Source organism: Peromyscus maniculatus, chromosome 2, assembly GCF_049852395.1.
Source record: "Peromyscus maniculatus bairdii isolate BWxNUB_F1_BW_parent chromosome 2, HU_Pman_BW_mat_3.1, whole genome shotgun sequence".
Taxonomy (NCBI): domain Eukaryota; kingdom Metazoa; phylum Chordata; class Mammalia; order Rodentia; family Cricetidae; genus Peromyscus; species Peromyscus maniculatus.
This window is the reverse complement of record NC_134853.1, coordinates 150,181,609-150,193,644: the sequence shown is the minus strand read 5'-3', so window position 1 is coordinate 150,193,644 and position 12,036 is coordinate 150,181,609. Positions and strand designations below refer to the sequence as shown.

Genomic DNA, 12,036 nt, shown 5'->3' with positions numbered 1-12,036 from the left:
CAGGGTGGGCCCCATGGGTGCTAAGAGCACACTGAAGCCTGTGTTATGGGGGGGCGCAGGTAAAGTGCTCTCGCTACTGGCCTGAAGACTCAGACATGTACGGGGACATCAAGATCACGCTGGTAAAGACAGAGACTCTGGCTGAGTATGTGGTGCGCACCTTTGCCCTGGAGCGGGTGAGTCTCCCCTACAGCTCTTCCATGTAGAGCCTACAATGCCCGAGCCTAGGAAGCCTGGGGGAAGAAGCCAGGGAGCCCTTCTAACTTGCTGGGAGCATGGCCGAGGGATGGGATGGTGGCTGTTCCCGCTAGACTCCAGCAGGCATCTGATATGAAGAGGATGTGATGACCGTTCTGTGTGGTTCCTTGCTGAGTGGGACCCTGTGCTGAGCCTCTTACACGCATTGCCTTAGCCCTAGGAGGATGAGAAAAGTGAGGGTCAGAGGGTTTCCTCATGCATCAGGGTCTAGGTTCCCACTTAGTTTTTCTGTAAAATCCTCAGAGGAGGCAAGATGTCAGGTAAAAGAGCTTGCCAGGCAAGCGTGACGACTCGTGAGTCACAGGGCTCTTCTGTTTACACGGCATCCCAGGGACAAGGTGGGTGCGGGACAGTAGCGCTTTAAGCACCGGGTGGACTCAGTCCAAACACAGAGTGTGTGCCTGTTCAGCCTCGGCAGAGGGGATTGTCCGCACCGGGCCTTATTTCCCCACCTGTACAATGGATGTGGATACTTACCTTACCCATGAGGAGTAGGCAGAGCTTGGCACACAGCAGATGCCCAGTGGGTGCTGCTGGCAACTGACTGTCGCCCCTGTGGTTTCCACAGAGAGGCTACTCAACCCGGCACGAGGTCCGCCAGTTCCACTTCACAGCGTGGCCCGAGCATGGCGTCCCTTACCATGCCACGGGGCTGCTGGCCTTCATCCGGCGTGTGAAGGCTTCCACTCCACCGGATGCTGGGCCCATTGTCATCCACTGCAGGTGGGAGCCCTGGAGATCCCAGGGAGAGGGGCCAAGGCTGGGGGAGAGCTGGGCCGGAGTGGGGCAGGTTCAAGGTCAGCCTGCCTGGAGACAGAGGATAGGAGAGAATGCCTCCCCAAGCACCCCACGGAGCCCCTTTACCAGAGCTGAGGAGTCCCGGAGCCTTCAAGCCTACAGCCCCTGTGGTTCATCCTGGCTCCTCCACCGGAATTCTTACCAACTCACCAAATGCCACATGGCTGATGTCCCTTGCCCTACAGCCCCCTGGCTCGTCTCGGTCTTTCTCTTTCTGTCTCTTTCTCTTCCTCTCTCTTCAGAGGTCATTAAGATAGCACCTTCTAAAATGAATTCCAACTGATAGAGAAAGTCTGTCAAGTATAATTTATATCGCGGACAGTGAGTGTACCCACACCTGACGGTTCACTAACGGACGGTTCACTAACTGAGCCATGGGTGCTATCTTCTCAGACTGAGGAACAGAGTGTGGGGGTGAGAGATGGCTGACTGAAGTGTTTGCTACGCATGCAAGCTGGAGGACCTGAGTTTGATCCCCAGCTCCTACGTAAAAATCTGGGTGTCGGGGCATGTGCTTGTAATCCCAGCCTTGGGGAGACCTGCCACCCAGGTCTTGTGTGATTTGAGCCGTACAGTCCTCGGTAATGCTTTGATCATGCTGTCTTCCAAGCTGGGGCATCCCTTCCTGCTCTCACTGGGCTCCAGGTAGAGTTAGGCAGCTGGCCACATAAATAGGGACCATGTAGCAAGTGTTTTAACAGAAGCTAGCCATATTGCTCTGAGAGTTTGGAAGAGAGCCGTGTGTCTGGAAGTGTTAGAAGCTCCACTGGGCATGTGGATGGGTATGAGTGTGTGGGGTTTTGAAGGCTATGCAGGAGCCTGCGATATCCAAGGGGAACATGTGTTCTTAGATTGAACCCCAAGCTTCACCTCCACCCCTCTCCCTGAGTCTTGGCTGCTAAGGTGGGCCAGCCTCACTTCCATGTTCTCTCATCCCTCTTTCTGTCCTTTCCTTCCCCAGGCCTTGCTCTATGCTCCCAACTGTGTCCTCTGCCAGGTCATATGGAACTCCAGCTCCACCTTCCTTGTTGGAGTGGCCCCAACCCCCAAGTTATATCGCTATAACCCCGGTCTCCCACTTCCTTTCTGCTCCCTGATCTCGAGTCCCGGCCCCTGATGTGGCGCTGGCTTTCTCTTACCCTCAGTGCAGGCACTGGCCGCACAGGCTGCTACATCGTCCTGGACGTGATGCTGGACATGGCGGAGTGTGAAGGCGTCGTGGACATTTACAACTGCGTGAAAACCCTCTGTTCCCGGCGGGTCAACATGATCCAGACTGAGGTTAGGACCAGCCTGTCCCCGACCTCTCCCCTCCATCTAGGTCTCAGGGTCTCTATCATGGAGCTTAGAACTGGAGTAACGTGTCTTCAGGGCATCCTAGGCCCTTCCTTCCCCAGGACCATCTCAAACATGGCAGTGGTGGTTGGGGGTGGGGAGTGGGGAGGGGGAGGGGGAGGGGGAGGGGGCTCGTAGTTCTTTCCAGACCTCTCACTTCACCGTGTTATGTCAGGTGAGTCGGATGGCAGCGAGCTCCAGAGTCACATGTACCAGGGTTAGTGTCCTCACTGGGATCTGGGACTGTCCCTCCTCACTCCGATGATCTGCTGGACTCAGCTGAGCACCCCTGCTTCAGCCATGGCCTTGGTTCTTCTTCATTCTCCGTAGAGGTCAGCTTCCAGTCCCCTCCTCATTCTTATGTTCTCATCTCTTGTTTCAGGAACAGTACATCTTCATCCATGATGCAATCCTGGAGGCCTGCCTGTGTGGGGAGACCACCATCCCTGTCAATGAGTTCAAGGCCACCTACAGGGAGATGATCCGAATTGACCCTCAGAGTAATTCTTCCCAGCTTCGGGAAGAATTCCAGGTAGGGGAATGTGTGTATAGATGTGGGGTGTGTGAGTGAATGCATAACGTGTGGTGTGTAGGGTGTATGTGTCAAGTTGGGTATGTGTATACAGGGCATGGATACATACATACATATACATATACATGTGAATGAGTGGGGTGAATGTGTATAGAAGAGTTAGGCATGTGTGTGTGTTTGGGTGTGTGTGGGGGTTGGTGCAGGGTGTGTGAATGTGTATATGTATAGATGTGTAATATGTGAGTATGTATGTGTGTTTGTGTATAGGTGTGGGGTGTATGAGTGTGTATATAGGAGTGGGGTATGTGTGTGTAGGAGTGGGGTGTGTGTGCATAGAAGTGGGGTGTATATAGGTGTGGGGTGAGTGTGTATATAGGAGTGGGGTGTGTGTGCGTAGGAGTAGGGTGTATATAGGTGTGGGGTATGTGAGTGTGTGTGTAGTGTGGTGTGTGTGAGTGTGCACCGGGAGGTCCTCAGGACTACAGCTCTCAAGGGCCAGTCAGGAAGGACTGACCTGAGACCCAGCTGAAGGGACAGAGTCGGGTGACTGGAAAGGACTCTGAGACAGTGAAGCATGCGTTAGAGCAGTTGTGACCCCAGGCTTTTGGGGTCAGATAAATGTGGGTTCAGATCCTGGCTTGCCTGGAGCAGCTGTGAGGAGCCTGGACAAGTCCGCTCGCCTCTCCAAGCTCTCGTTTTGGCAGCCAGGAAAGAAAGGAAGTCCCCATCGCCCTGCAGGTGTGCAGCCGTCAGGAGTCTCTTGGTGTCCTGAGGGAACTAGCGCAGGGGCTGCAGCCACTGCCAGGTGTGAAGGCGCCATCAGTTACAGCTGGATCCAGGGACGCAAATGATGATGCCACACTTGGTCTCTGCCCATTCTCGGTTCGGCTGTTTTTGTTGGCTGGTTTGTTTTGTTCCTGAGACAGTGTCTTATGTGACTCAGCCTGGTCTTGAACTTGTGGTGTAGACAGGGGTGACCTTGAGTTCCTGATACGTCTTCTGCCTTTGCTTCCCTGGTGCTGTAATTATAGGTATGCACCGAGGGGGCAGTGGCTGAGGACAAGTGCTGTTCCTCAGGTACTGTCTGCCTTCTTTTTTGTGACAAGGTCTTTCAAGGGTCTGTAACTTGCCAAGTAACCCAGGCTGGCCAGCCAGTGAGTCCTGGGGGTTCTGGGGGGCCTGCCTGTCTCCTTCTTCCCTTACTGGGATGACGTTTGGGCCACCATGTTTAGCTTTCTTTTTATATTTTTAAATGTGGTCTGGGATTGAACTGGGATCCTCATGCTAGACCCAGGCTCTGGTGGTCTGTTTTGGGCGGGGTGAGGTTCACCATGCTGCAGGCTGCTCTCTAGAGGAATCTGCTGATGTCTGGGTGCCAGAGACCCAGGGGTTCCCTCCACTCAGCGTTCCTATGTTCCCTTAGCCACGTGGCACCTGCCAGTTGGGGTGTTCTGGAGCCAGTGTAGGGTAACCTGGGAAATGTGGCTGGTGATTCCTGGAGAGGGGTATCAGCTTTGGGGATGACAGACTCAGGATCCTGGGAGGAATCCCCAAGAATAAGAAAGAAACCGAGACTCTGGTACATGAAGCCTGAAGGTGTAGAGATGTCATAGCCCTGGCGAGGACCTGTGCCAGGTGCTCAGGATTACATTCTGTCTAGACAGAGCTGTGACCAAGGCTTCTGCCTCATGTCTGGGGTCAGCTCTAGGGAAGAGGTAGGGTTCAGGCTTGACAAGCTAATGCTGATCCTCTCTGGGCTTGCTACACACCGAGCCCTGGGTCCATCAGGCTCTGCTCAGTGCCTGGCATGATCTCATTTTTGAGATCTCTTGATCTCCAGATGCTCTGTGAAAAAGGTGTATCACATTCCCAAAAATAAGTCACTTATCCAAGGCCACACTGGCTCAGGGTGACAGACAGTCGTCCCAAAGCTCAGTCTAGGCCCTCCGTGGCCTGGTGATAGGCAGCTTGGCTCCCTAACTTCTTTCTCTCTGGGCCTCAGTTTCTCCGTTCACAACACAGAGTTAATTATCTACCCTAAAGTCCTTTGCGGAGTTGTGAGGAGGCCCTGAGAGCCCTGGCTAGGCTCTGTCCTCACTTCCCTCTCTGCAGACGCTGAACTCGGTCACGCCGCCGCTGGACGTGGAGGAGTGCAGCATTGCTCTGCTGCCCAGGAACAGAGACAAGAACCGCAGCATGGATGTGCTGCCCCCGGACCGCTGCCTGCCCTTCCTTATCTCCACTGATGGAGACCCCAACAACTACATCAACGCGGCCCTGACCGACGTGAGAGCCTGAGCTCCCCGTCCTGGGAGGGCCAGGAGTCAATGGAGCAGAGTCTAGAGGGACATCCCCTCCTCAATGCCCATTCCATGAGGCAGGCCCATGGGAGACCCTCTTACCCCCTTCTGGTATTATAGTCATCTTTAGAGCGGATCTGCGTGGTGGAGTCAGGCAGGGTCGTCTCCAGGATCAGCCCCAGCGACGTCTGGGGTAGGGTGACTTGGACTGGGGATCCCTGAGGATTTGGGGTCAGGACTTGATAACCTGATATTTAGAGCTAGAGGAGTCTCTTCTGAGGTGATGGGTCTGTACCCAGCTCCAGGACCTGTCCTAGGGTAGTGATTTGACCCCTGGTCCTTATCTAATTGTGATCTGAGGGTATAGGAACCATTTAGCAGATTCACCCCTTGTCCCTGGTCCAAGGGACTTCACCCTCTTTACTGGGCATTGCAAACAGAACAGGACATGGGTGCTGTGGCTTGGGGGACTGAGGATGACACCCCCTGAGAAGAAGAGTCTAGGAGTATCACTCCTGTCCCTCTCCCCTCTTAAAGCCAGTTGAGAGAGAAGTACAGGAGACAGACAGATGAGAACAAATGTTTGAGAAAAGGGGGAGAACGTGGCTTTACCTCCATAGCCACATAAGCTGTGGGTGTCTTGGGCCCTCTGCCAGGCTGACTTGCCCTCCTAGACACATCAGGGACAGACCGTCATGGGGGACGAGGAGCAAGGCACTGAAAACAGGTATTGATAAGAGAAAGAGTCGAACACAGTGAATGATAGGGGAGGAAGATGTGAGAGGAGCCAGGCCAGGCCCAGCACAACTGAAGACCTCCACCTAGGGTGGAGAGAGGCCCCCCAAGTTGTTCTGAGGGAGGTAGGCTTTTTGTGGCCTGGTTCATGCTCTGAACCTCCACAGCAGGACAGACAGCACAAGGTGCGGTGGATCTTCTCCAGCGAGGGGGACTCCTGGTGGCGCCTGTGGGCTTCTTGGTGGGAGCTGAAGCCCTGTCCCTGCAGTGAGACACATGGGAGAGGCTCCCGGTCACCATCACTTAGCCCATCCATGTGTGTGCATGTACACGTGCCCACTGGCTCACTTAAGTGAGGTCTGCCGAAGGACCCCAGGGAGTGTCATAGTTTAGAAGGGAAGCTTAGGGTTTCATGACCTCCCTTCTATCCCCGACTTCACCTCGGTGTGCTGTCTACATCCTGGGGGCTGGAGAGACGGCTCTGGGGTGTCCAGTTAGGGAAGGTCCTGGGTGGGGATGGGCTGCTGGGGGAAGAAGCTGCAGGGCAGCCTTGGCCCCTCAGGCCTCGGATACCTGATTCCAGCCTTGTGTCGTGGGCCTGGCATCCAAGAGGACTGATTCTTAGATGCCGGTGGGTTTGTCTGCGGGAAGGGGTCGGCTGGAGTCTGTTTGGGGTGGTCCAGTCTGCAGGAAAGCCTCTGGTCACCCATGTCTAAGTGTTAGCTTTTTGGAGGTTCTGGTCAGAGCCATCAGAGGGGCCCGCTGAGTGCCGTTTCCCCCCTGCAGAGCTACACACGGAGTGCAGCCTTCATCGTGACCCTGCACCCCCTGCAGAGTACCACGCCGGACTTCTGGCGGCTGGTCTACGACTACGGGTGTACCTCCATTGTCATGCTCAATCAGCTCAACCAGTCCAACTCCGCCTGGGTGAGCCTGGCCAGGGCCTCAGGGCACTTACAGCCACTGTCCCCAAAGTCAAGAGCAGGAGTCCAGCTCTGATGTCAGTTTGTTCTGTGGTGTTAGAAGAGTCACATCCCCTGCCCCCCGCCACGACCTTGGTTTCCTAATCTATAAACAAGCCTTTCAGACGGAACCAACTCGCTCCTTTTTTTGTGAGCATCTGCTGTAAGCTAAGGACCGTTGTGCACACTTGGTCTCATTTACAGTTGACAGTGGCCTCTGGATAGAGAGAGGCTTCAGAGGGGGAAAAGAATTAAGACCCCCAGAGAGGAGGTGCTTTCTCCAAGGTTTGGGGTGGGTGGGGTTATCCCTGCTTCTTCTCAGAGGCAGGAAGGTGACATGATGCAGGAGTCCATGTGTATGGGATGTGGTTTGCATGTTAGAGTGGAGGTTTCCATCCACATAGCCGTGGGGATCATGGCACTCTGTGAAGTTTGCAGTGACCACTCTGAATGGGCCAATGTACTGGGCAGTTTCCTTGTGTTCTGATAGGTGAGTGGTGGGGAGATAGGTGTGCCGCTGGGGAATCTGGAGCCAGGCCCTGAGCCATGGTGGGATCCCCAGAGCTGGCATTGGGGTGGGGTGTAGCTGGAGAGTTTCTCTCCGGGTCCCACCAAGCCCCAGCAGTCCCGGAGCCCACTTATAAAATAAACACACAGACGCTTATATTATTTAAACTGTTTGGCCTAATGGCTCAGGCATCTAACTATCTAGTTCTTACATCTTAAATTAATCCATTTCTATAAATCTATACCTTGCCACATGGCTCATGGCTTACCAGTATCTTACATGTTGGTACTCATGGCGGCGGTAGCTGGCAGCGTCTCCCTGCCTCAGCCTTCCACTTCCCAGAATTCTCCTCTCTCCTTGTCCCGCCTATACTTCCTGCCTGGCTACTGGCCAATCAGTGTTTTATTTATTAACCAATCAGAGCAACACATTTAAGATACAGAACATCCCACAGCCGTGGGGGCTGGCTCTGCTCTACTCAGCTTTCTCTCTGTGCCCCAGCCCTGCCTGCAGTACTGGCCGGAGCCCGGCCGGCAGCAGTATGGCCTCATGGAGGTGGAGTTTGTGTCTGGCACAGCAAATGAGGATTTGGTGGCCCGAGTGTTCCGGGTGCAGAACACTTCTCGGGTGAGTGTCCTGAGGAACCCAAGGGTGAGAATCTGGGTGGTGGCCAGGGCTGCCTTGGGTGACCCTCTCAAGGTCATCAAGGGCTCGTTCACCTCACGTTTCTCTGCCTGGCTGCTGTGTCCCCAGCTGCAGGAGGGCCACCTGCTGGTGCGGCACTTCCAGTTCCTGCGCTGGTCTGCTTACCGGGACACGCCCGACTCCAGGAAGGCCTTCCTGCACCTGTTGGCTGAGGTGGACAAGTGGCAGTCGGAGAGTGGGGACGGGCGCACCGTGGTACACTGTCTGTGAGTGCTCCCTGGGAGGAGGGGGGGTGAGTCCCTCAAGGCGAGCACGGAGGAGTCCAGCCTCCAGGGGCTGTGGCCTGGTCTCTCCAACCAGCTGAGTTTGATGAGAATCTTGTCAGAATTCCTCACTCTGTGAGATTATAGCATACCTAAATTTGTTTTTCATTTGTATGTGCATGCGTGCGTGCGTGCGTGCGTGCGTGCGTGTGTGTGTGTGTGTGTGTGTGTGTGTGTGTGTGTGTGTGTATGCACACGGCACAGCCCATGTCTGGAGGTCAGAGGACAACTTTGTGGAGTTGGTTCTCAGTTTCTGCCTTTACTTGGGCTCTGGGACTCAAACCCACGTCACCAGGCTTTTGTGTCAAGTGCCTTTACCCCCTGAGGCATCTTGCTGGCTCCAGGTAGCATGCTTTAAAACCTTTAAAAAAAAATCACACTTATTTAATGTGTGTGTGCGTATGCACATGTGCTCAGGTATGTGTTTATGTGTGACAGTGTGCATGGAGGCCAGAGGACAACTTGCTGGAGTCTGCTCTTTTTCCTCCACCGTGCGGGCCCTGGGGACTGAACTCAGGTCATCGGTCTTGGTGGCAAGCACCCTTCCCCCTGAGCCACCTTGGCGGCTCCATGCAGCATGTGGGATTCTCGTCTGTGTTTCTGCATGCACACCTGCAGCACTCTCTTTCTGCAGTTTATATCCCACTCGTTCCTTCATTTATATGCACCTCTGCTCAGAAATGCATGTTTTCTCCCATGTCTGGGCACAGTCACCTCTTTTTCATGCTTCTCTCACTTTCGGAGCCTCCCAGAGCCAGCTCGGGAGTGTCCTCTGCGGACTTACTTACCTTTAGTTCTAGTGAGAGTCCTGCAGCTGGAGGCCCAGGGGTGGATAGTCTCCCATTTCCCAGGAGGCTCGTGTCGGGTCATGAGAACAGGGGCAAGAGGAGGGGAGGATCCCTGGTGGCCGCAGGCTGGGCTCGCTCGGTGCCTGTGTTGGCTTGGGTATCCGCATTGTTGGTCTGGGTGGTCTTCCCATCTTGCTCTGGGGCTTGCTTGCCTCTGTGGCCTCCCTTTTCGGTCACTTTCTCTTGAAGTGTGGCTGGATCTTTTCTCTAGTCTACAGGCCAATCTTTTTTGAGGATATCTTCTGACACGATGTGCGGCTTTGGATAGCATTCTCAACCCTGAACTGTCTTTTTACCTTCTGGTCCTAGGGCTCCCTTCTGGGTCCCACTTCTCACCCCACAGCTCCCTAGCCCACCCTCCGTGGCTCTTGAGTGTTTTCTTTACCTTTGACCTCTCCGACCTTGCCCCTGCCTTTTGATTGCCTTGCTCCCCCACCCCACCCTTCTTGGGTTCCCAGGTCCTGCCCCAAACCTTTCCTGTGTCTCCTTTAGAAATGGGGGTGGCCGTAGTGGCACCTTCTGCGCCTGTGCCACCGTCTTGGAGATGATCCGCTGTCACAGCCTGGTGGACGTTTTCTTTGCTGCCAAAACGCTTCGGAACTACAAGCCCAATATGGTGGAGACCATGGTGAGGAGACATGTCCCAAGCACAGCCACTTCGGCTCCCCCTCCAAGCCCCAGCGGGTTCCCACGCACTCCTGTCTGGTCCCTAACTTTGAGCCTCTGTTGTAGTCCTGGGTTGTTAGACTATCATCCTCATGTCCCTTTCTCCAGAGGGTGGTCAGAGTTCAAGGTGCCCTCTTTCCCCAGGATCAATACCACTTCTGCTACGACGTGGCCCTGGAGTACCTGGAGGCTCTCGAGTTGAGATAGCAGGCGCCTGGCTGGGGGCACCCACTGAGCACCCAGGGCGTGGCCCATCATCCCAGACTGGTGAGGAGGGCCTGTGCCCCCGACTTTGCTCAGCCATAATTCCACAGGGAGAACACTGGAGTGGGCGCTGCACTATCTTGGTGGCCCCCATGGGCAGGCTGCAGGCCAAGGAGGAGCTTTGCAAGACTGTAGTCAGCCTCACCTCCGGAGGGCCCTGCAGGCCTGTGCAGAGAAGCCTGGGACAGTGACACCGGCCAGAACAACCAGTACCGGGGGGACCTCAGGCCAGGCCCCTCCACTCCATTCCAGTCCTCGGCAAGAAATGAACGGGGGCCTGCAGAGGGGGTGTCCCAGGTTTGCACCCAGTGTGGCCCCTTCTGCTCAGGGTGGAGGCTCACTGGGGCTTGCCAGTGCGACACGCTGACCTTCCTGCAGCTCTGTTCTTCATCCCATCGCCCCTGCAGACTCGGGGGTGCTCTGCTCACCGTGCTCCCCACTCCTGCTTCTGAGATTCCTGCAACAGGACCTGTGCCTCCCTCCCGGGCTCCATCCCTGCCTGGCCCGGTATATGCAGAATATCACCTCGGCTCCCTCTTCCCTAGCCTTCGGGCCTCCGCGGCTCAGTCCTGCTCAGCTTGGGCCTGTGACAATCCACAAGGCTGAATCACAGCCCCCGGGGTTGAGGTCCCTGTGGCTCTTGGTGAGGCTGCCGCTGGGTCGAGGCAGGGTAGTGCAGGGCTGGTGACGGTTCCAGAGTTCAGAGGAAGAAGGGTGCTATGGGATGGAGGACCAGTACCTTTCCGTTGTTATTTCGTTCTTTTTTGATGGGAGGGTGGGAAGTTCTCTTTATAATGGGGTAGGCCACACCCCCATTTCGTGCCTCAATTTCCCCATCTGTAAACTGTAGATATGACTACTGACCTACCTCACAGGGGGCTGTGGGGAGGTGTAAGGTAATGTTTGTAAAGCGCTTTGTAAATAAACGTGCTCTCTGAATGCCAGTCAGTGGCTCTGTGTGTGACTTGCTCCCTTCCCAGCCTCCTGGTTGGTGCAGCGTGGCTTGGTTTTTCTGTCCACCAGACAGCAGAGATGTGGACCAGGGCATCACTCAGAGTCGCTCCACAGAGGTAGTTCCAGGGGACGTTGGTCCTGTTGCCTTCACCCAGTATTAGGTACTTACCTCATTCCTGCAACACAGTTTCTGTCAAAAGCCGCTCAAGGGAGGGAGGGGTCGTTCTGGGTTACAGTTCAAGGCTACGGTCCACTGTAGTGAGTGCTCTAATTTGGCTTCTGTTACTATGATAAACATCATGGCCAAAAGCGTTTATTTCGTCTTATAGGTTGCAGTCTATCATTGAAATAAGCCAAGTCAGGAACTCAGGGAAGAAACTTGAGGCAGAAACCGAGGAGGAACACTGTTCATTGGCTTGCTTCTGGACTCGTGTTCAGCTGTCTTTCTTACATAGCTCAGACCCACCTGCCTAGGGATGGCACTGCCCACAGTGGGCTGGGCCCTCCCACATCAACCATTAAGCAAAAACAGTTCCTCACAGGCGCGTGGCCAGGGTCCATGTGATGGAGGCGATTCTTCCATTGATGCTGCCTTTTCCCAGGTGTGTCAGGTTGACGACCAGGATTAGGTGTCACCGTGGGGAAGGGGCTCCACGCAGCTGGTTACATTGCATTTGCAGTCAAGAAGCGGCGGATGTGGGCTGAGGAAATGACTGAACGGGTCAGAGTGCCCAGCACCCGTACAGAAGTTGGGCGTGGCCGCCTATGTCTCTAACCCCAGCATTGGAGGGTAAGGACAAATGAACCTGGGAGTTCACTGGCCAGCCAGCCAAAATGGCGAGCTGCAGGTCAGTGGGGGAGAATAATGTGGTCAGCAACAGAGGAAGTCGCCAGATGTCCTCCTCTGG

At 55.0% G+C, this 12,036-nt stretch overlaps 1 protein-coding gene across 7 annotated transcripts in view; it reads left to right on the top strand.

Moving 5' to 3' along the window:
• The window catches only part of Ptpru (protein tyrosine phosphatase receptor type U), a 76,241-nt gene extending 65,123 nt beyond the window's left edge, over positions 1-11,118 (top strand). For all 7 annotated transcript variants that reach the window (XM_015994446.3, XM_006975566.4, XM_015994445.3 and 4 more), the window contains 10 exons: positions 60-176; positions 827-981; positions 2,202-2,337; positions 2,774-2,923; positions 5,036-5,209; positions 6,745-6,885; positions 7,930-8,055; positions 8,182-8,339; positions 9,737-9,872; positions 10,055-11,118. In XM_015994446.3, coding sequence (XP_015849932.2) covers positions 60-176; positions 827-981; positions 2,202-2,337; positions 2,774-2,923; positions 5,036-5,209; positions 6,745-6,885; positions 7,930-8,055; positions 8,182-8,339; positions 9,737-9,872; positions 10,055-10,117 — 1,356 coding nt within the window. In that variant the 3' untranslated portion in view covers positions 10,118-11,118. The remainder of the gene's footprint in view (positions 1-59; positions 177-826; positions 982-2,201; positions 2,338-2,773; positions 2,924-5,035; positions 5,210-6,744; positions 6,886-7,929; positions 8,056-8,181; positions 8,340-9,736; positions 9,873-10,054) is intronic.
• The last annotated feature ends 918 nt before the right edge of the window (positions 11,119-12,036 follow it).